General features: G+C 44.6%; 1 protein-coding gene across 1 annotated transcript; it reads right to left on the minus strand.

Moving 5' to 3' along the window:
- On the minus strand, positions 1–23,901 carry HHIPL1 (HHIP like 1). The gene is made up of 9 exons (XM_061376494.1): positions 23,602–23,901; positions 16,735–17,381; positions 14,357–14,500; positions 13,788–14,116; positions 11,782–11,908; positions 10,789–10,934; positions 7,664–7,745; positions 5,820–5,902; positions 1–3,209 (listed from the first exon to the last, which is right to left on the minus strand). Exons 1-9 carry the CDS (start codon positions 23,863–23,865, stop codon positions 2,605–2,607), a joined length of 2,427 nt encoding a protein of 808 aa, XP_061232478.1. The 5' UTR covers positions 23,866–23,901; the 3' UTR covers positions 1–2,604.
- Positions 23,902–24,292: the final 391 nt, after the last annotated feature.

Here is a 24,292-nt window from a genome sequence, read left to right on the forward strand (position 1 = left end):
CTGTGTGTGATGTACCTGTGCTAACATAAGGAAAGGAAAACTGTAAGGAAAAATGCAGATGCTCCAGTCTCAGTCACAGAGGTGAATCAGGAGAGAAGGCAATAAACCATATTGCTATGGGACAAAATCTGGGACTGCTACGTAACACATGCAAAAGGGCGGCTACACTGTGGTAACCAGCATTATTTTGGGCTATTTTAAGACCTTTATCCTGAAACAGCATCCACACAGACTACTGGCATGTTCAAATGTAACGGCAGGGTTTATTAATTTATCTAAAGCTGAATTTGTGTGACATCTTGGTATGCAAGTGCATTTTAAAACAACCAAAAAAGCTATCAATAAGAATCCTATTAAACAGCAGATGACATACCAGGTATTGAAATGCACATGTGTTCCTGTGCTTTAAATAGTACAGGCTCATTATTTAAATACCAAGGAACTAGACTGACAAATACCAGGATTAGAACAGATACATTTCAAGCTTGGAAGGGACTATGATGGTCAGAAATATCTTCCCAGCATCATAGCAGCATACTGAGCTGGCAGGCACAAACACACACACACATCCATGCGTACGGAGCTGGTCATGCTCCCACTTGAATGCTTTCCCTACTCAGTGTAGGCTGGGAGAAAGGGTAAGAGAGAAAAAACCCAACTTATTTACAAGTTTTGTTTCTTTCTATGCTGATAAATAATTCCTCTGTGGAACACCGTCAGCAAACACGGGGGTGTACGGCTCTGTGTTTGCCATCAGCCAAGCCACAGTACAGCCTGCTCTTGCCAATGGCAAGAGCCCTGTGGGCTGGTTTCCATATGCCTTTCGCTGTCACCAGAGACTGCCTGTCTATGGCAGGCATCCTTGAATCATCTCAAGAGTAACTTCTGTTGTGCAGGCCTTTTTTCTAACCAGAAGTTTTTAAGCATAACTATGACCAAGATTCTCCTTAAAATCTCACAGCTAGAGCTAGATGAAATCTGGCTAAGGAGCCAGAAGAAGTGGAAGAGGAATTTGGAAGAAGAAAGATTGTATCTGCTTTTCATTTTCTTCCAGACCTGGAGTCCCATCAGCTCATCAGGTGCCAGCTCTTTTAACAGAAGAATTTACAAAGGACTCTCTTGTTCCCTGAACGTTTTGATGTGCCTGAAGTGAATTTCTGCAGGTTAAACAAAAGCATTTGCACATTCATTGCAATGGGAAAAGCCTAATGGCAGTCTGGTGCCTGATGGCATTTGTAGGTTTTCCAATGAAATGAGCAGGATTTTGCAAAAGGCACTTTATATGTTTGTTCTCCACTTTATACTTCATAAGAAGCAGGGAGACAGTGCTATTTTTCTGACTGTCTGGTTTTGTATAGTGAAGGTGTTCTTTAATATTGAAAATATTTAATAAGTATATCAGAAAGTTCAGAAAAAATACTTAAACCAAACTTATCTACTTTATACATCAATGTTTTAGGCTAAAGAGAACAGTTAATCAGGGAATTGAAGTAAATATCCACAGTAAGAGCTTTACATACTGGGTTTTGCTTGTGAACTTTTCTGGATGCACTAGTCATTTTACATTTATTTTGTTTTTCCCATGTTCATATGTAAGCAGCAAGATAAAACCTATCCTGATTACAACAGGGAAAAAAAAACCCTAGGCAAAATGCTATCAAATGCAGAGAGACCACAAGAGGAGAACACGTGTCTCCAATCATCACACAGGTGAAAAACACATTTCAGACAAAATTACTTTTGTGTTGCATTTTTTTATATCCTTTAAAAATAGGTAAATGTTACCAGATGATTGCTCCAGTGCATTACCTCTTTTCTAGTTATTTGCACCTGTGGAAACTGAGTGCAAAAACATGTTGGCTTCACAATGTTTGGGAAACATGTACAACTATCTTCAGGGTTAAACTGGATAACGATCCTGTTCATGTAACAAAGGCCAGATTTTCGTTTCACTTAGGCTAGTGTAAACTGCAGAAATATCTTCCAGGCAGTATGCAATGACTTTTTCTAATTCATCTGATTTCGCTTGGACACAGTCACCTTTGATGACCAGTAGGCCTATATCAATAAAAAGCACGTCAGAGGAATCATTTCCTTTAAACTAGTGCATGGAAAGTTAAAAAAAATAATAAAATCAACTTTTGTATTCTACAAAGGAAGGCACAGATTTATGCATAGTTAGAAACTACCACTCAGAGCTGCAGGTGGCAAAGCAAGCCAAATAACACAAACACTTCTGCAGGAGTGATACAGGGTCATTTGGGAATCTGTTTTTGGCAAAACATTGGGAAGCACAGCTGGGGAAGGCTGTATTTCAGAAAGGGCAACAGGATACATCTCTTTTCTCATCAATATTGGCTGATGTTTGGGGTAGAAACGCAGTGCCTGCCCTCATCGTACTCATGTCACTGCTTCATTTTACTTTTTCTTTCCCTCCAAGACAGATGCATGGGGAAGAATATGAAGAAAACTACAAGATTACTTCAAACACATTCATCATCCTCAAGGCAGGGCACACCCTCCTCAGTACTGACGCTGGTTTAGGGTGTTGGGCAAGAAAGAGACATGCTCCAAGTCCCTCAGCTGCCTTCCCCAGCTCCTCTGTCACCAGTCTGCCACCTCCTCCTGGCTGCATACCACACCAGCATCCTCCTCATGGGAGCAGTTGTGTGTGCCGATGTCGGCATGGGCACACTCTAGTAGCGTCTTCTCCTGTCCGGAGCACTGGACATCATCCAGGAGAATGCGAAGGGAGGATCCTTCCCCAAACTCTGCCTTCTTGCTGGCCCGCACCACGTAGGGGAAGCCCAGCTGGCGGCACACCACAGCAGCACCGAGTGAGCTCCAGCCATCGTCACACACTGTGCCCCATTCTCCATCAATATAAACCTCCACCCGGCCCCAGCTCTGGCCGCGGTTCTGCTGCTGCATCAACCGCACGGCGCCATTCTGCAGTGGTGGGGCTGTGCTGGGGGGCTTCTTCTTCCTGCGCTGTCCTCTCCTCTCTGCTCCCTTCCTGGGCTTGGAGGCCCTGCCACTCGGTGCTGCTGTGGTGGATGTCCTGCTTCGGTTCCCTGGTGGTGGTGGGACTTGTGCCACCCAGTCCCCAGACGGCATGCGGGGGGTTCCGGGGTCCGGCCTGCCACCCCGTGGGGCCTCCGTCATAGCCTTCAGCTGGGGACGTGGTGTTGGTGTCTTCATAATCAGCTCTGTTGAGGAAAAAAAACAGGAAACTATGAGTCTGTCCCTCCATGGACAACATGTAAGGACAACTACATAAAACCAGCACTGATTTTTTACTTACTTGTTTCTTGGAATCTGCTTACTTGATCATGCTGAGAAGTAACAGTGCTCCTGGTGAACCAGTATTTTGCCAGCAAAAGATGTCGGCTGCTTTTAGTTAGCAGACAGGACTGCAGGGCTTAATGCCAACAAGCAAGCCTCTTTCAGGAAGGAAACTCCAAGCAGTTTATTGGCAAAACCTCAGCCTGGACATTAAAGGGTGGGCACTGGAGTTTCACAGTCAGAAGCGGAGCTCCCCACCATACCCTTCTCCACTGCTGAAAGCATGTTGAAGACAAGCACTGTTTCTGCCCTTCTCTTCATTACTAATGATTGGATCATTACTAGACAAGAGCGCTGGCCTCCCCACTGGGTCAGATGCTTTATTCAGAGGAGCTGAAATCAGGAACATTCAAAATCAATTCTCTCTGGCAACTGGAATGTGCAAAGGGAACGGAGTTGCCAGGACAACACATAAAACAGGATTTGGAGTTGCTTTTTTTTCTTCCTTATATAAAAAAAAAAAGAGTCTTGAACTCTGAAGAGCTGAAAATTCTTTGCTGTCACAGTTTCCAGGCATTACTGGACTTGCTTATTCACATGGGCTCTATTTTTAGCATAAAAATAAGTTTTTCCTTGTCAGAAAGAAGCAATTCAGAATTGTTCAGAATAACAATCGACTGAGCTGGGAAGTGTCAGAGACATTTGCAAAGACATCACAACTTTTTGAATTATATCCTAGATTTACCTGTTCTCATTCATCATGTGCTTTGTAGTACTGAGACAAGAGAAAAATATGACTGACTTATTCATGCTTAATATCTATTGTCCCCAGAAGACAAACCCTTGCAGTGGTCCAGTTTTTCCAAATTGTATTTGTGGCCTGAAAAGATTTCCCTTCTTTGGAAACTGAGGTTTGGAACTGAGGTTCTGAAGGCAATAGAGATACGAAAGCCCTACCTGTGTACACCTCAGTTGCTGGAGACTGATCTGGCAAAGCAGTTTAAAATCCTGGAATCCATATAACGGTATGTAGGACTGCATGAAAGCTAATAGTCATCTGGGAATGCTTTTCACTGCACTGAATCAAGTTGTTATTGTATATTACTCTTCATTAAGGTATTTATTAAATATACTTCCAGCAAATGCACTTATCTTGCTAAAGCAAGACACATGCTTTGGTGATTCTATTGCATTCATACTAAACACTACCCAAAACAGCAAAATATTTACAGTTACAAATCCTTGCTTGCATGCTTCTGAATCAAATTTTTCATGCTTGGTTTTCAGCTAAAAATGAATTTAGTTCTTGAGACGCTTAGCAGAATCTCTCCCACCATTTCTAAGCTTTACTTCATGATGAAAACTACCTTGTAAATAAATCCAAAAGATTTAGTTATATGTACAGTTTAAAAATCTGAACTTTGGACTTGCATAGAGAACAACACCTAAGCAGAGACAAGAACTGTGGAACACAAACCAGATAACTAATGTTTGGAAACTGCATGCATAGCTTGCAAAGGAGAATGTTTCTGAAGATGTGGTGAGTGTTCAGACACGTCAACAGTCAATAATTAGCCTTAGATCTTGTTCCGCCTTAAAGACTTCATCTTGCAAGGTGCTGAGTGCCATAATTCCTACCTGAAGTCAAAGCTGTAGGAACTGTCAATGACTCAAATGCAGTGTAAGATGATGAATGTTATTAAAAATTAAATCATGTATTCTGCCATTTGAGTTCCTGCAGTAATAGTAATTTCATGATAAAGTTGTTAGAGTGCTTCCTAGGTACTTACGTGTGTAAACAAAATGCACAGGGGGAAAGAAAGATGATGCTGCCTAATCTTAATTTTGAGATCCTAATAGTGTATTTAATTTTTCGCACTTAACATAAATAGTACTTGTCTTGCTGCAGATTCAGCAACATCATTGAGTGCTCCAGCTTTAGCAGTAAAATACTTAATTTAGTATGAAGCAAGCAAAAAGCCCTGGAGGGTTTGGATAAGCCAAAAGTTCACCTGAATGGCTGATCTCTTCAAGTTTTTCGGGAGTGTTTTCTCATCCCATATTCTCTCACATCTAACAATGATTCAGCTCTCATCTTGCTCAATGAGCTATTTCCCAACCCTTTAGCCATCATATCCTTCAGCTCCTGAAGTGCTCCTCACTACCTGAAGGCACAGCAAAAAATCACTTATCATTGAAAAGTGCCATTGAGCAAGACAGTATCTCACTCTAGAAACAATTACAGGGAAACCAAGTTGGTGGGTAATGAAACAGGCATGATGTAACGTGGAAAAGGGAAAAGGGGCAGAAACTACAGAGAAGATTTCACATAGCCAGGAGAGGGGGAAATATGTTATGCCTTATTTGAACCAACTCTTCTTATCCAAAAGCAGCTGGTAAGCATTAATTTTGAGGATACTCTGAAGAGTGAAGTTCTGGGTGGTCCCCACACACACAGAGATAGTATGAGCCTGGAATTTGTATTTACTGCCAGCTAACATGCACCAGTAGTAAACAGCAACAGTGACACTCACTCTCCTTTGGCACAAACTGGATGCGCTTGCTTTTTACTTTCACTGGCGATGGCTCAATTCGACATTTTCCTGGTGGTGCTCTCCTGCAAGAAAAGGGGCACGTAGAGTGCACAATTAATTCCTTTCTCCTGGCACTGAGAGTCTTTACTTCCCATTGTTTTTCTAAGAATGTAATGCTCATTGGGAAAAAAATTATGTCTGTTTAAATGATCCATGTAATCTCTTACAGTAGAAAACATAATTAAACAATCACATCTCTGCATTGATCAAAGTCCAAATATTCACAAGGGAGTGGAGTCCTCTGGCTGTGTTTTCACTTGCCATTGTCAAATCCATTAAGGAAATAAAACATTGGCAGGTTCAAGCATCACAGAAAGATTAATCAAACTGAAAAAAAAAGTTACAGTATACGCTGAACATCTGACATAAAGGTCACGTGTATGCAAGTTTTCCGACTGTCTTCAGAGAAGCAAAATAACACGCTATTATTCATACATAAAGGCCAGACAAAAGGCTAGCTACTACTAAAGTAGTACCAGAAATGCATTAGTTTCACAAAAGAGCTCTGTCTCCTACAGAAATTCCCTCTTAGCATGGTTTGCCATGGAGGTGTATCTCACTTCTGAGAACTTACATCCAGTTCATCATCACTTTTCCCGTCTTGTTAATCTGCAGACTTCTTCAGTATTCAGAGGTCTTCAAACTGGTTCAAAAATGCATGATATTTGCATTTGGAAGGTGTAACTCCTTTGTAATTAGGATTGTTTGCCTTTGTATTTCTGTGGAAGCCAAGAGCTTCTCTCTCTACTACTGACACATGGATGTTCCCTACTCTTATGATTTTTTTCTGTACTCTGCACATGAAAGAAGCTTCTTTTTAAACTTAGGACTTGTTTTTTACTTCTGCTTTAATTTTGCAGACCTTGCGTAATACCGGCCTCTTAATGCACAATTTACAGGAACTCTGCCACTGTGTTAGATAATGGAAAATGCTCCTGACAGAAGAGAGTCAGAGGAAAACACGCAGCAGCTCTGAGGGTTGCTTAACTTTGGAGTCTGGTTCCAACATAAAACCAGACAAGTGGTTTTATTCAAAGTGCTCAGATAGCTAAAGCTGTAAATGTAATCTATTGAAAACAAAAACAACATAAAAGCTACAAAAGTCTTACTCTCCGTGTCTGGCTGAAAGTAGTTTGGTGTTTAGCCAACAATAGTAATGCTTAAAAACAGTAAGATGGAAAAAAACAGTTGTAAATCTTCCAATGAAACACAGTTATTCCCTGCCTTGCCCAGTTTCAGATACACACACAGGATCCAGAAGGTTTAACAGTGGTATTCTTTCCTTGTCCAAGACATTTTCCTCTTTGAAATACAAAAAATAATGTACTTTTTGAATTAAGTTCTGGTTTGTGCAAGAAAGCACTGCAGGTCATGCTGCAGGTCAGCTTCCTGTGCATGGGACTCTTACAGGAGATGCAGCTGGCTACAAAGGACAGAGAGGAACTGAGAGAAAACACCTTGAGGAAAAACAGCCTCCTTAGGGGCATGGATCTAGAGAAACTTTGCCTGAGAAGGACAAAACACCCATAAAATCCTCCCTTAGCTTTCAGGAACAAATTTCCCAACCCATATAACACCAAGAAGCCCTATAACAAGTGTAGACTCCCACAACTGCAGGAGCAAAGCAGACCCACAATGGGTTGCTCCAGCCATTCCTTGATGAAGCTTCACAGAAGGGCCCAGCTTAAGAGAAGAGATAGTTATTCAGTCAATATCATTCATCACATCCACATCTGGACACACACTTCACCACACTCAGGCTTTGCAACAAAAGCATCTCATACCTAGAGGTGTCCACCACTTTGTACACCACTCCACGGGGAGCCGTGGCACTTGGTACGCCGGTGGACATGAAGTAAAGCTCCCCTGGGGAAAAAGATAAAAAGCAAACAGACACAGCTATGAAAACTCTCCATAGAGCTTCTGTCCTGTACAGCAAAAAGGCATCAACTCTGCATCACAGGTCAGAGGGCATCATGAAACGTGGGACCAATGTGGGGATCTGTCTACCAAAGGAAATTAGTCAGATTTGTGTTTGGGTTTGTAGTGAGAGTTCATCCACAGTCCAGTGGCATAAAATACACTTAGTGAGTGGTAGCTTTTACATATTGTCATGAAATATTATTTGGACAAGTTTCCACTGCAGTTTCAGCTGCCCACACTTCTGCTGTCATCTCAGTCTGCTCTGTGCCCTTTAACTTCTCTAATGCAAAACAGCCAAACCTTGAATTCCCTTTCTCAAAATGAAATGAAAGGAAATTAAGAATGATCACACTGTCTTCTGCTCTTTTGGACGAAGTGCTCCTTTGGGGTGAATTACAGGAGAACAAGATTTTGCTTTTGCTTGTCTAGCACACAGTGAGGTGTATCTCACACGAAAGGCATTTGGTTCATCACAGCTCTGTCAAGCCACATGGGTAGGGCTTGGCCTTCATCCAAACAATATCCACCACCCTTTATTTAACTTATTTTCTCTTAACTGCATTTCTATCCTTCTGCTCCCATTGTGCAGGTGACACCAGGATAAGGAATCCCTCCAGCAATTTCCTTTCCTTTTGCCAGCTGAAGCTCTTGAGCGGTGCAATGAAAAGAACTGGAAAGAAAGAATACACTTCCGATTTTTTTTTTTCAAAGGGGAAAAAAAAGAAGAAGCAGCAGCAACAGAGAACTGCTTGGTAAGGCAGATTTCTTCGGGTGTCCTATGGGTACCCATACTTCCAATGGGAAGAGGGGAAGGAGCAGAGGGGTCAGAGTGGGCAAAAGAAGGTGTGGGTAGTTGGTGGCAGCTGGTGCTGGCTGCTGAGCCTCCCTCCTCTTCCTTGCTCTCCTGCTCTGCCCTGGGCTGAGCTCCTCCATATGCTCCCAGCATCCCAGCAACCCCTGGGTGATTTCTTCCTTTTTCTGGTGAACTCCATTAATGACAGGCCACAGGCAGCCTTGATGCAAACAGTGGTGGGAAACACTTGTCACTGTGTCTTACGGTGCAGTGATGGGTGGTTTACATTCCACCCCCCTTTCCTGGAAATTACCAGGCAGAAATATGGATGCTCAGGCCATGAAGCACACAGGCTGTCACATGTGTGCCCCACACACATAGCACAGTGCCTGGGATGTCCCCAGCACATTCAGCTGCCAGGGAATGGGGCTGCTGGCTTTATAATGGCTGTGCAGTGAGCCAAATATATAGGTGTCCCCAACCACATACACACATCCAGTGCACCAGCCACATTAACATTCATCGGAGCAACAACCCCAAAAAGAAAACACTTCTGTGAAGAAAAGCTTGTTAAAACAAACTTGTAAAAGACAAGCTGTGTAAAACCCAAGATTCCCAGCACACCATAAAGGTGCAAGAGAATACTCTTCACTGCAGATAAAGCAACTTCCCTAAGCTGTTACCAACAAACTTTTTTCCGTTATAATAAAGCAAACACAAGGCAAATACCTACGTCTGAGAACAGACTCCTGCCCCAATTTCCACTCAGCATTGCTGTGCTTGTGCAAATCACAAAAGCACAGGACAGAAGAAGGGTAGCAGGGTTTTAGCCCCCCTTTGCACAGACTCTGCCCTGCAGGATGAGGGCATGAGCAAGGGCCACAACTAATGGCTTGATACCGCACTTAGCAGCCCTCTGAATTGGCATAAAGCTGATTTAAGTTAAGTTATGCTGATTTTAGGATAAGACAGCCTTCTCACCACAGCACTGTGAAACATCTCTAACTTCCGTGAACATTAACCATTAAAGGAGATATATTTACCTCCCCAAAAGACAGAATTCCAAAGCCAAACTTCTGAGCTAATGCTTAACCCAGATGATTTGCATTTACATGATAAAATTTGCATTTATGTGGCATGCAATGGATGTTTTGTTTGTGCATCATCCATACCTAATGTTATCTGCAGGAAAAACAGATGTTAAAAAACTGGGGCATTCTGGACACAGGTGCTTGCGACCACGAGCCAAGACCTCCCCACAGCAGGGCAGAACATCAACTCCTGCATTTCCAAGTTACATACAAGGCTAGCTAGCAAGGAGGCTAAACACCGCAGGGCTCATCCTGCCGCCATCCGCAGCCGGGGGGCTGCACACTCTGCCTGCCCCACTGCAGGGCTGGGCAATTAACCAACCCTTGTATGACCAAAAGGAGAGGCCACCAGCTTTCCCTCCACCCACGACTCTTTATTTTCTCCTTTTCAAATCACAGCATCTCCCTTCTAGAATGAAAATGTCTCCAGTCTTAAAAAATATAGCTATGCAAAGCTCCACTGAGACTGCATCCTTCAGCCCTATGCAAGGCAAAATCCGAGCTGGCACTAATAAAACATGGACTTAAGCAGACTTTTGCAGATGCCTACACTCAAGACATAGCATAGTTTTCATTTTGCTTCTCCTCAAGAGGTACAAATATTCCAGGCCTGGGTGAGTGGGTTCATAATTACTGTTCATTACCTCTGATTCCCTGCATCTATTAAAACCACTAACAGCCTCCTTGACTAGCCAAGAGGCATAGACTTTCTTTCTCTTGGGTATCATCTTCTCAGGGCCTGCATTCCCGAAGGCATGGCACCTTGAGGTTTCTTTTCTAAGCTGTGCTTTATTGTATTTACTCCTTCGTTCCCGGTCCCCCCAGAGGGTAGGTGTGCAGGCAACAGCACACAGCCCCAGCGCCGAGGGATGTGCCTCTCCAGTTCCCCCTGCAGGCACTATCTGGCACACTGGCCTCAAAATTAGGGTTGCAACTTTGATTTGATATTTGGGATACGACTTTTAAAGACTGAAGGGGTCTTGCTCTGCCCCCCCATCATACTCTACTCCCCCCAAGAGCCCTCTCTGACCCCTTCTCTGGTGTTTTCCTCTGAAGAGAAGCCACAAGCACACCATTCAGAGTGACAAAGTTAGAGGATTACCTGCTTCATCTTCAGCAAAGGAGATGATGTATTGGTAATAGTTATTGATAAGCCCAGGGAACATGCAAGTCTGTCCCGTCCCCATGCAGATTTCACTGTACTGCCACTCTCCAGTAGCATGATCCTCCTTCAAAGACATCAGGCGTCTGCAAGGCAAAATAACACTTCCACAACACAACCAAGAATATGATCTATGAACATTAATGAAGACAGCTGGAAGGATCCTTATTGCTTCATACCCACATCAGCTGCAACACGAACTGCAGCTCCTCAAAAACAAAGGATAGTTAATATTAAAACAAGTATATGCCCACACAAGACCCTGTCTCTCTAGGGCAACACACGCACATGAAAACACAATAGGGGAAGGTTTAAGGGATATCAGACTACTGGGGAGGAGGCAGATGCTGCCAGATACACAGAGTGCCTGGCCTCGCTGCAGCTCTGTGACCTCTCTACCACCCAGGACCAATGCATCACCCAGGGCAGGCAGTGCAGGCACTGCAGACAAGAGACCTGGAGATGCAGAAGTGGCAAAGGCACAGGGGAAACAAGGCAGTCTCATGCCTGCCTCACCATAGGTCTTCAGCAGACTCAATGCCAGACAATGTAGTTTTTTCTTTCTGTTTCTTCAGTGTCTGAAAACATTGCATCAGAGCATCTGGAGGGGGTTAGGATGTATTTGAATGCTTTTGTACACCACTTCCAGGACTTTAAATGAACATTATATCATTGCCTTTTTATTTGTACTGGCACAATGTGGATCAGCGACATTGAGGGCTGCTGGAATGCACAGCACCATGGAATAACGGTTATGTAAAACATGCCATGTGAACCCTCTGGAATGAGCAGTCAGGCTTTGTATGGTGCTTCCAACCAGCAAGTAGAAGCATGGCCTCAGTTGTTAGACTGCATGTGCACTTACAGGTGTAATACCACCGGAGGAGCTTGGCTGAGGGCACAGCTCAGCAAGTATCTGAAGTATTTACTTACCCACTCATAAAATCACCAAATATGTACAGGCCATTCAGGTTTGGAGACTCACAACCCCGATAGACATAGCCTCCCGTAACTGATTTCCCCATTTTGTGTGGGTATGCATAAATTGGGAGCACATCATCTGTAGGAGAGAAAAGATCTGTGACTTACTTTGCTTTACACGATGCAGAACAGCCGCTTTTCTAGACAGGTCTGAGACTAGCACAGTACAAATGAAGTGCCAATGGAGTCATACTTAGTTTGATTTTCACCTTTTCAGAACCACGCTTGATAGCCCTGCCTAGCTGGCTGTGCTCACCATAGCTAAAGGAGATTGGTCAGTGTTTCATTTGCAATACAAGCTGAAGCCCTGGTAAGCCCAAGTGCTCTCTATCACCCAGACACCTCACTGTCCTCCTGAGCCCTTCTCCTCCCCCTCCAACCCAGCTCTGTTAGTGCAGCTTCTGGCCCATTTCTACAGGATGCTGGTTTTGCTACAAATTTGCAGATTATTCTTAGAGTCACTGCACCCATGCAGAGATGTGTGCCCAATGCAGCTTTGTTTTAGGGGTGAAAGGGCAAAATAGAGAGAGGTAACTCCAGACTGCAGGCACTGATGAAAAGATATGTCAGATGTCAGCACAAATAGCTTCTGTTTCTCTGACACAGAGGAGCTTAACCTGAAAAGACCATCAAATATTTATGGTATGGTACAGGCAAAGTGTAGTACTGGTATATTAATTGTAAAATACAAGTTAAAACACAAGGCAGAGGCAAAACAGGGGGAGATGCCCTGATTTTGAGTCTCCACTAGATGCTTCTTCCTCTTTCTTTTGGAACTCCTGGTATCTCCTCGTGGTACTCACCCCTCCTCATCCTGCTGGTGTAACAGATATGCTTCAAGCAGCAAACCCAGCAGCTCTGCCAGAGAGGAACCTGCACCAGTGGCATTTCATCTAAAGCAGGTGTTTTCTACACTTCAGCTGCACTTACCTTTTTAAAGGGGCTGTGACATTTCACTGTTCTAACAAAAGCGTCTCTAAAGGCATCAGAAATTGTTCTGAATCCCTGGAGATGTCAGTAAAGTGCCTGCCATGAATGCTCACACAGACGCTGTCACACAGGAGAGCACTAAACGGGCTCTCTGAGAACTGCTTCAGCAAAGGCAGTGCAAAAAATCTGCTTCCTGTGCTCCAAATTTCTATAAAGAACAATCACTGCCACTGTACTTGTAGCTAAGTTAATAAAAGGAAGGAAGTCAAACTAAGTTAATAAAAGGAAGTCAAACAACACCATGTGGCTCATAGAAGAGAAAAAATATCAGAATCTTGGCTAGTGCAAATCAGTGCCAGCCTACTGCCCCCTGAATCTCAGGGGAGATGCTCCAGCACAGGATGTGGTCACATCAGACCTTGCAACACAATACAGTCTGACTTCACACGGGCACTGGAATTTAGCCACCCAGCAAATACCCTGCATCCAGGTTTCAAAAGTTAAAAGAAAGCAATAAGGTTTTCCTTTTTTTGGCATAGCTAAAAGAAACAAAAATACACTGCACTCTGCTGCCTGCAAAGCGGGCAGTGCGTACAGTGTTTGACCAGATTACACAATGTGTTTCTTTCTTTTTTAAAAAATAAGGACACTACTTTTGAGTTATGGAGAGAAATACAATTGCTCCAAATTCTTCTCACTTCTGCAGGGAAGCTTACTTTATGTGGAAAACATTAAATTGCTCCCCTAAATCACAGAATCACCCAGGAATTTGACTAACACAGGCCACCTAGAAAAACAGCAGCTAGCGTGTTTCCTTTTCCTCCTAACTCAAAAACGGTAACATTTGGACTTTCAATATGTATTCCCAAGTCAGTTTCCTTCTAGCCTGAGACAACAGAGGTTTACATCTCAAAAAAAGATGTAAACCTCCATCAGGCAGCCAGGCTCTGAGGGCAGGAATTAAAAATGACAGTGCACAAAACTGCACAGTGGGAGGCGCAGTTAATTTGGAGAGCACATCTATTTACCCATTGAAGAGTTGGTGCAAAGCTTTTTATCGTAACAGCTGAACCCTTCCCTCGCCCTCCAGCCGTAATTTTTCCCTTTCTCCACGATGTCAATTTCCTCGTATTTATTCTGCCCCACATCCCCGCAGAAGAGCCGTCCTTTCCCCTCCTTGGTGTGAGGCTCGCCCCGATCAAAAGAGCAGCGCCACATGTTTCTCACTCCATATGCATAGATTTCAGGGCGAGCCTTGGGGTCATTAAGAAAAGGGTTGTCAGGAGGGATTCGGTACAGAGGCCCGCGGTCATTGTTGTTTACATCAATCCGCAGCACTTTGCCCAGCAGAGTTGATCTATATTGGGAGAAGAAAGGAAAGGAAAAAATAAAGAAATAAAACTAGACCCTGGTTAAACATCAGAGGTGGTTTTTTTTGGGATGTCTAGGGTTTCGTTGTTCTTCTTTTGGAAAAGACAAGTCTTTCAACATCTCTGGAAAAACAAACATCTCAACAACTGTAAGCCTTCAAGCAGCACTGACTTCCCACGACCCACTGCGCTGTGTGGAGCTGCCATAGGGATGGGTCCACTCTCACTTGTTCTGGGCGTTTCCAAAGGTCCCAAAAGGATCTCCAGCCATGCCTCCATCTCCAGTAAATATATAGAGATACCCATCATCTCCAAAAAGCAGCTCTCCTCCATTATGGTTAGAAGCGGGTTCTTCTATTTCCAGGATTATCCTAAATGAAAACAGGGAGGAGGCATTACCTATTGCACAATCCCTAAACAAAAGGCAGAGCAACTCTAATGTTGACACATCAGAAACAGATTTGTTTCGACAGAAACTCCTCCATACCCACATTACTGCATTTTGCTTAGGCATAGATGGTCTTCTAATCTTAAATAATTCGTGCATACTTTCCAGATTACAGAAATACCAAGATGAGCAATAAGGAAAATCTAGGAAGTCACATGACAGAAGGTTTTTTTAATTAATCATACTTTTCCTCTGATTCTTCCTTCCCCTTACTAAACTCTTTTTTTTTTTTTTTTTTTAAGAAAAGTCATCTCAGATTAAATCCGGTTGTGAACTGCAAGAGAAAGGACTCCTGTCTGTCTGTGCATCTGGCCAGCATTTGGCACCATCCTGACAGGCGCTGTCAAGACAAACCTAAAACTTTTCAAACACTGAGAAACAGTTAAATTCTTAAAGAAGAATCCTTAAATGAGAATTACACAGGACTTCATGAATTTAAAGAGTGGTTAAAAGGAGCCCCACCAACAAATTAACATTTTGACAAAGGTTATTCAAAGCAGTACCAACAACCTTTACCTTAATTTTGAATCCAAACTGACTCTTATGTTTATTTCATGCACCTGGCACTCCTTTCATAGTAAGAAAAGAGTGAAATACATAAAGTATAACTTTATAAAGCCACAAATATATGCAGTGGAGGTTCCTAGGTATAATAATTAAAGTTTATTTTACTCCAGCTTCTAAAGAAGTCCGGATTTCATGCTGGCAGTGCCTCTTAATAGCTGCAAACCTAATTAGAATAATCACTTATCCACCTCATTTTTAGTCAGGTTTTCTCCCTTCTGAAAGTACTGATAGCTACAATCATGATCAGATTGCAAATTGTGGGAAGGAACCCAACTATGTAATTACTGTCTCCTGCTGCGAAATGTCACCACCTCTGAGTTAAGGCAACTGTGCACAAGCTCACAGACTCCAGCTGCAGGAGCAGGGAGGATCCTATATGGATACAAAGATGAATCCTTCTCATCCTTCCAAATAAGACAGAAGAAAACAAAACACATCAAGCAGAAATCTGTGGACACACAGACACATGCCTTCCTGCTATGGCAATGCACACCACATGTCGGCCTGAGCTCCCTCTTGGGCAGCATCTCAGGGTGAAGTCAGTGGGACCTGTGCCTACACAAGCACAATCGGACCATAATTTTGTTTTCTTAAGTTTTTGCCGTACTAACCATTGGCTAAACAAGTACAGAAAATGTTACAAATGGAGAGACTGAGGATGTTTTAATAAGAGAGTTCATGGGCCCTGACTCTGCAGGTTTAAACTCTGGACTTGCCTTCCTGAGGACCACGTTTCAGTTCCCCTTACCTGTTATCTACAGTACTGCTTACACTGTAATTTCTTTATAAATCAGCATCCTCTTTTAAACATTAAGCTACATGCATTTCTGAGCTAGAATCATCCACTGCTGAGTATTTGGAAAGCTCCTAATACAACCCCTCTAGCAAAGCAAAAATGTTGACATAATATTAAAGGGTCTCTTAAAACAGTGGTTCTATTATGCGGTTATAAATCTATAGACTTACTACACAAACAAATCTCTTATTATTTGTGCATATTAATGTGGATCAATTGCAGGATCAGACTCAAACAAATGAAATTTCCAATCAAAATGCACTCAGTAACAACATAGCGGCTTTCATTTTAGTTAATTTTATATTAAATTAGTAATATCACAGGGTTGAGCTGTCATCCAGATAAAGAAATATGGGCCCAAATCCATCTTCAGTCCAGTATCACTGCGTTTGTTCATACTGAATTTAATAACCTTTGGAATGAATTTCACTCATGCACTGCAGAAGTCCATTTTAAAGGGTAATCATCACAATACCAAAAAAGCACCAACTAAAAATCGAATCTCAAAATACTAACCGTAATCAATGTTTAAACAATGTTCAGCTAAGTCTGATGACACAGAAGAACTGAGAGATGTAAATGTTTTATCCCTGAGCACTTGCAGCTCATCCATGAAGGACATGCATATTCTCTGTCTCAATATGCTATAAACAGACTTGAACTAATATGCTAACACACTAGAATGCAAGAACAATATTCAGCTAAATAAGCCTCATTCAATAATAGCCTTTGAAAAGGCACAAGCTGCCTTCTGAGATCCACATACATTTGCCAAAGAAACGTGTGTACAATACCTTTCAGAACCATGGTCCAAAGCATTCATGTCAGCAGGAGAAATTCTGAACTCACTGATTCGGATTCTCTCTTCATAATGAACTTGAACTGAATAGTAGACATACACTTTACCATTAAATTTGAATTTAGGATGGAAGACAATACCTAGAAAACCTCTCTCGTCTCCTTCCCAAGGTGAGGTAAGTACGGCTTCGCTGATATTCAGAAATGGCTTTTCAAGCCTGGATCGATTGGGGAGGTAGGTCCACACCAGGCCAACCTGCTCCGCAATGAAGAACCTGTGGGTGCCATCGTTGGCGTGCACCATCGCAACAGGATTGCGCAGCCCATTGGCAACCTCCATGAGGCAAAGCTGGAGACAGCCCTCTGCATCAGCAGTCACCAACCCCAGGTTTTGGTTAAGGTTCTGGTTCGCCAGCAGGTGTGGGAAGCAGTAGTCTGTGTCCTCCAAGGACAGGTAGCGGCAGAATTTTGCTGCGTTATTCTCCAATGCAATTAACTCTTGGTCTGCAGAGAGATAGTGAAAAATGGAGCGGCATTTTTGCCACACTTGCAGGCAATAGTCTTGGCAAAGTCCTGGTATTGTTCGCACAGGGGTGGAGGGATCCTCGGCGTCGTACAAGTGAGCTGCATATGGAGAGCATTCCTAGAGGGACAGAGAAAAAGCCTCAGGCAATTTCTTGGACCAGATCTGAAACAGCTGAGCAGCAACACTAACTGGAGAAAATTCACCTTAATTACAACATACATTGTGGTTTATTCTGAAGAGAAATTAACACAGGAAGAGATCATAGAAAGGGGGTTTATCTCAGCATTCATGGAAATGATCTTCAATATTCCTGGTGAAAGCTGGCTTCCTCATGCTGTTATTCATTTATTCCAAACATAGCACTAACTCAAGAAAACCATCATTGCCACATATCTTGCTACATCACCCCAGTGGACTGCACTGGGGAAAAACACACTTTTCTCTTGGATGCTCTGACTTCTTCTGTGGAATAATGAGCAGATTGATCACAGCACAGAAGTAAAACCTAATAGTTAGCTAAGAAGATTCAGGTCCTGCATCTCCAGGATGAGGAGGGAAAAGGAAAGGTCTGCAAGGCCAAAATCTGCAACTTTCATACCTCATCATCTGATAATCCAGACATGCACCTCAAACACAGGTACGATTTGCAGGTTGGAAGGAGCAGGATGAGAAGGAGGAGAGGAGAAGGATGCCCATCCTTTGTACTGCACAGTGCACCTAGCCTGGGATGCTATCACTGCATACACTGTGATATAAAGGCAGCTAGACTCCATCCTTGCTGGGGTCCACCTGCCTTTGCTAATGGATCTTTGCCTACAGACAGCTATATACCTGACTGTAAGGAGTGAAATGCAGTGAAATGTATCTTGTAATCATGACACTGGCCACCAAGTTCTGCAGGGAGTGCTCAGGCTACAGGATTTCAGACAGTGAACACCAAACGGCTGTAGTCCAAGAGAGGTCCACCGGCAGCAACTGCAGCTCAGCCCTCATTTATGAATGGTGCAGCCTTGGAAATCTACCCAAGGACTGAATCAAGTTGACACAATTCATTGTATTCTCCATCATGAGAACTCCTACAGGCATATTTTCCTTACGTAAAAAGCTGAAATCCAGTAAAACTGTCTGCAAGTTACAAATTGGCCAAAAGAACTCAGTTCTGCTTTGGAAGGACTTTTCCTTGTAATAAGCACACAATATTTTCCAGTTGCAATGCATCTTCTCAACAATCATCTCAAAAGTGCTCTTCAACCAATATAATATGACTCTGTGAAGGCTCAGTCATTTTAATAGGGTTAAGTAAATAACTAAGGCAAGAAAGGTCAGAAGATGTTATCCCTCTTGAATAAATTCTGCATTTTTTAATTCCTAGCTGGCATTTCACCTAAGCAAAACCAGCTCAGTTAAAAAAAAGAATAATAAAAAATAGGGAGCTGTTTCTAAACCTATAGGGAGCTATTTCTTAATGCAGATTATTATACTATTCAATAGCTGAAAAGATACAACATCTGAGATATTGAAATATTTAAATTAGCTGATAAGTACACACAATATTTAATTTTTATTTTCCATTACATACCATAATAAACTGAGAGGCCATACAACAGATCATTAGTGCACAATAAGCTTTCCTCCTGGAATGTCAAGTCATTCATTGCAAAATGAAGGTTATTATGCGTTCAAATGAGCAGCAATTAATGTACTAAAAAGGAGATTGAGCGTGACACAAAGCACTGAAATTACACAGGCCGATTGGGTAACGGCACTCAGCTCAGTTACACGAGGTGTGCCAGGGACAGAAAGAGCCGAAGCATTTGCCCATGCATTTGTTATGACTGAAAAATTGGCCTTAGAAGACAAACTGAAACAAGACAGAATGGGCTTTTAGAAAGGCAAGGCTGGATGGGAGCTCAGTCTGTTGCTGCCTAGGGAGGTTTCACATTCAGAGGGAGGAAGCCCCCTGGTTGATTACTGGGGTGCTCTTGGTTCTCTGAAAGCCTCTAACAAAGCACACAGTGATCTTATGCATTATAAAGCAATGTCCTGGCTTCAGCACTGGCATTAAAAACAGCACAGTGGTATGGTTTCCCTGTCCCTTTACTGCTGTGGGCCCAGCCTCAGGTGTGTTTGAACAGCAATTGTGGGTAACTTCCTCACCCCTTACCACATCCCTGGTAGTATACATCTGTTTACAGGAGCATTATGCTGGCAGTGATGTTCAGAGATCCATCACACAGAACCCAAGCTTGTGCCTGGGGTATTTTCCAGTCATATGTGGAGTATCTTTCAACTTGTACTCTGCAAGAGGTGGAGCCTGGTGACTGATCCTGAATTTCTCAGTTTCTGAAGCAAATGCTGTGGTCCTTCACCCTTCACATCATCTTGTCAGTTCACTAACTCAAAACACCATTCAACTCTACATTCAGACACAGTCCAGCATCACTAATAGATCTGCATTCTCATTTCTAAATGGCATTGTCTATTCATTCATTTTAATCTATGATAATCAAGGAACTGATGGGCAGATGTTCAGTAACTTCAGTAGGGATGGAACAAGTTCACACTATGAAAATAACTCATTAGAAAATAAGTGACATGGAGACAAGTTAGCCAAATCCATCCTAATTGCTCCAGGAATTCAGAAGCAGCTATTGCTCTGAGGAACTGCAGTCTGAATCTGGACAAACACCCTCATCAAACAATGGTTATCTACTGCTGCTATCAGCCCAAAGAAGGCAATGGGACTCCTTAGAGCCTGACTTTTACATAACCCCTGGCATTCCCTGTCCACTTCCACCTGGAAACAAAAACCTTTAGGCAAGCTTTTCCCTGAGACGCAGAACAAGGCATCTGCTCTCCCACAGTTTGGTGTCCTGTATCCCACTGCGCAATAATCCACATCCAGACTGTGAGGCCTGCTGCCCTGGGTGTCAAAGCCATGGGGCAGGCAGGGGGTATGTCCCATTGCAGCCTTCCTCTCACCCATGGCCAAAGGCATCCTCCCAGCTTGATTCTGGGTGGGGAAGATTTGGGGGTTGGGGGATCATAGGCAGCACTGAGTGAAGGATCACAGAATCCCAAGGGTTGGAAGGGACCTCAGAAGATCATCTAGTCCAACCCCCCTGCAAGAGCAGGGTAACCTCGAGTACATCACACAGGAACTTGTCCAGGCGGGCCTTGAACATCTCCAACATAGGAGACTCCACAAGCCCCCTGGGCAACCTGTTCCAGTGCTCTGTCACTCTCACAGTAAAGAAGTTTTTCCTGATGTTCACATGGAACCTCCTATGCTCCAGTTTACACCCACTGCCCCTTGTCCTATCACTGGTCTTCCACTTGCCCTTCCACAGGGAACAGAAACAGCACCATGTAGTAAATCACAATTTCAGAGAAGGTCAGAATTCTTACCACAAGTACAAGCCAAGCCACTTGTCAAAATAATTTGATCACATTTGAGATAAATCACAAATTATGTGATGTATGAGAGACAGAAGTGTGCTGAATAAGTCACAGAAACACACTTACTGATTCAGGTCTAGGGTATAAATTGTATATATAATGAATGAAGTTGCTAAGCCACTGGCCATCATATTTGAAAAATCATGGCAGTCAGGTGAAGTTCCCGATGACTGGGAAAAGTGAAATATAACCCCCGTTTTCAGGTAAAATGGATGACCCGGGGAATTACAGAGCAGTCAGTCTCTCCTCTGTGCCTGGCAAAATCTTGGAGCAGATTCTCCTGGAAGGCATGTTAAGGCACATGAAAAACAACAAGGTTGCTGGTGACAGCCAGCATGGCTTCACTAAGGGGAAATCCTGACTGACCAATTTGGTGACCTTCTATGATGGGGCTACGGAACTGATGGACAGCGGTAAAGCAGTTGATGTCATCTACCTGGACTTCTGCAAAGCATTCGACACTGTCCCACACGACATCCTTGTCTCTGAATTGGAGAAACATCAATTTGATGGATGAACCACTCGGTGGATAAAGAACTGGCTGGATGGCCACACGCAAAGAGTTGTGGTCAATGGCTCAATGTCCAGCTGGAGACCAGTAACGAGTGGTGTCTCTCAGGGACTGGTTTTGGGACCGGTCTTGTTCAACATCTTTGTCAGTGACATGGACAGTGGGATTGAGTGCGTCCTCAGCAAGTTTGCTGATGACACCAAGCTGTGTGGTTTGGTTGATACACTGGAGGGAAGGAATGCCATCCAGAGGGACCTTGACACGCTTGTGTGGTGGGCTGATGCCAACCTCATGAAGTTTAACCATGCCAAGTGCAAGGTCCTACACCTGGGTCGGAGCAATCCCAGACACAGCTACAGGTTGGGCAGAGAAGAGATTCAGAGCAGCCCTGAGGAGAAGGACTTGGGGGTGCTGGTCAATGAGAAAATGAACATGAGCTGTATCCTGGGCTGCGTCCTGAACATGCAACCGTATCCTGAACATGCAACTGTATCCTGGGCTGCATCAAAAGCAGCGTGACCAGCAGGTCGAAGGAGGTGATCCTGCCCCTTTATTCTGCTCTCGTGAGACCTCACTTGGAGTATTGTGTGCAGTTCTGGTGTCCTCAACATAAAAAGGACATGGAACTGTTGGAACAAGTCCAGAGGAGGGCCACAAGGATGATCAGGGGACTGGAGCACCTCCCATATGAAGACAGGCTGAGAAAGTTGGGGATTGTTCAGCCTGGAGAAGAGAGGGGTGCGTGGAGACCTCATAGCAGCCTTCCAGTATCTGAAGGGGGCCTATAGGGATGCTGGCGAGGGACTCTTCATTAGGGACTGTAGTGATAGGACAAGGGGTAATGGGTTAAAACTTAAACAGGGGAAGTTTAGATTGGATATAAGGAAGAAGTTCTTTAAGGGTGGTGAGGCACTGGAAAGGGTTGCCCAAGGGAGGTTGTGAATGCTCCATCCCTGTCAGTGTTCAAGGCCAGGTTGGACAGAGCCTTGGGTGAGATGGTTTAGTGTGAGGTGCCCCTGCCCATGGCAGGGGGGCTGGAACTAGATGATCTTAAGGTCCTTTCCAACCCTAACTATTCTATGATTCTATGATTCTAATGAATGGAAGCAGAGTGTTCTGGAGTGCTTGCAATACCTGAACTTATATTTCGTGCTTGCTTGGCCAGAGGTGGGGGTTTGCAGCTTTGTCTGGGCTGGTCATGCACTGAGCTCTTCAGAACATCCCAGTGAATCACTTTCCCACACTGAAATATTTCACTGATTCTAAACAAATTTTCAGTGGTCGGGTTTGTGATGTACATAAGACTTACTCATTGCTTTCAGAGCAGGAGGAGTGCTTAGCGTGCACTGGTAACTGGTTTCCTATCTGCAAATGGATTTTTGGACACCTCTTGTTTTGGGAACATATTCAAAGGTTATTGGTTCCAAACCAATGTGAGGTGAAATAGAAGTCAAATCTCTGGAAGTAGATATGGAAAGGGGTTGTTTTTCTCTTCACACTTCAGCAACACAAGAGGGACCTTCTAAAATGCTAAGAGCAGGATTTCCGAAAAGCCACTCCGATCCCATCTGAGCATAGTAGACAAGACTCCAGTGTCTGAATGAATTTAAGATTTACACGTGCACAGCACAGAGCTGACATTGCTCTGTCTCAGGGGCATTTTCATACACACGAGGCCACCACTGATGATCAGGTCAGACACTTTGCTCTGTGCAGTCTGTGATCATCCTGTTATTACATCTGGCCACAGAACATCAGCTCTGAGTGGTAATTTCCCTATGCAGGATGGCCACTACAGAGGTTTCTAGGCCACATCCTCAGGCATTACTCCGCACCCATCATCAGGACTGTCAGGAACTGGCACATGCTTAAAACCAGCTCAACACGCTGTAACCCAGTACAAAACCCAAACCACTTGATCCCATGAGTTGGGTGTAACAAGGAACATGTTTTGTGCAGGCGGGTCCCCTCCTGGGTGTCTTCACCAGGTCCCATGATCCAACCATGGGAGAGTGAGGGATGTCTGAAAACTGCAACTGCCTATATACCCATCTCAGAGCACTGCTACTCATAAACTAAAGCAGAGCAAGATCCCCATTCCTGCCAAAGGACAAGAAGTCCACTGGGACACCTAATGATGGACAGTCACTCCTGACGGTGCCTGGAAGCACATGCTTAGGCTGCTGCACTGATCCCTGATGTACCCATATGTGTGCCAACGGACCCGTGCCTGTGCCCAGGCACTCATGCCACGGCTGATGTGCCTGTGGGGCGGTCCATATACCCCTGCCTGGGCCTGGGAACTAACGGCACGGCTGACACTCCCTGCGCTGTTCAAAGCCCCCCGCAGCAGCAGCCCCGCCTCACCTGGCAGAGCAGGTCCTGCAGGTGCCCGGCGCAGGCGGCGTACGTGGGCCCGTCGAGGCGGGCGCTCAGGCGGTAGAAGCGCTGGAGCAGGGCGCGGTCGCGTCGCAGGTCGCAGCAGCCGAACTCGGCGTAGCGGCGGCAGAAGGCGAGGCCCCGAGGCGGCCGGAACGGCGGCTTGAAGTCCAGGCACTGCGGGTGCGGCCGCGCCGGCCCTAGCGCCGCCGCCAGTAGCAGCGCCAGCGCCGCGCCGAGGACACCCCGCATGGTCCCCCGCAGCGCTGCGCCCTGGACGAGCCGGCTGCCGAACGGCGGGGTGTGTGTGTGTGTGTGTGTGTGTGTGTGTGTGTGCGTGTGTGTGTGTGTGTATGTGTGTGTGTGTGTGTGTGTGTGTGTGTGCGTGTGTGTGTGTGTGTTTATGTATCCGCTGCCCTGCCGGGTTGCGCGGAGCCCCGGTCGGCCCCGCCGCCTCGCTCCCCCCGCTGCGGAAGGGGCGCGGAGAGCGGCCGCTCCGACGCGCCCGCCCCGAGGTCCCCCCGGTGCCGCGGGTGAGGTCAGCGCCGCGGACACAAGAGCTCTGGGCGCCCTCCCGGCAGCGCTGGGCTTTTGGAGACGTTCACGGCACCCTTGCGCTGGGGTGATGGCTTTGGAAAGGCGCTTTTACTTGTTTGCAGCTAGACCACAACCTGGCGGA

Source organism: Neopsephotus bourkii, unplaced genomic scaffold (genome assembly GCF_033783945.1).
Source record: "Neopsephotus bourkii isolate Nb327-2 ecotype Australia unplaced genomic scaffold, CSIRO-AGI_Nbou_v1 NB_1707, whole genome shotgun sequence".
NCBI classification, from domain to species: Eukaryota; Metazoa; Chordata; class Aves; order Psittaciformes; family Psittacidae; genus Neopsephotus; species Neopsephotus bourkii.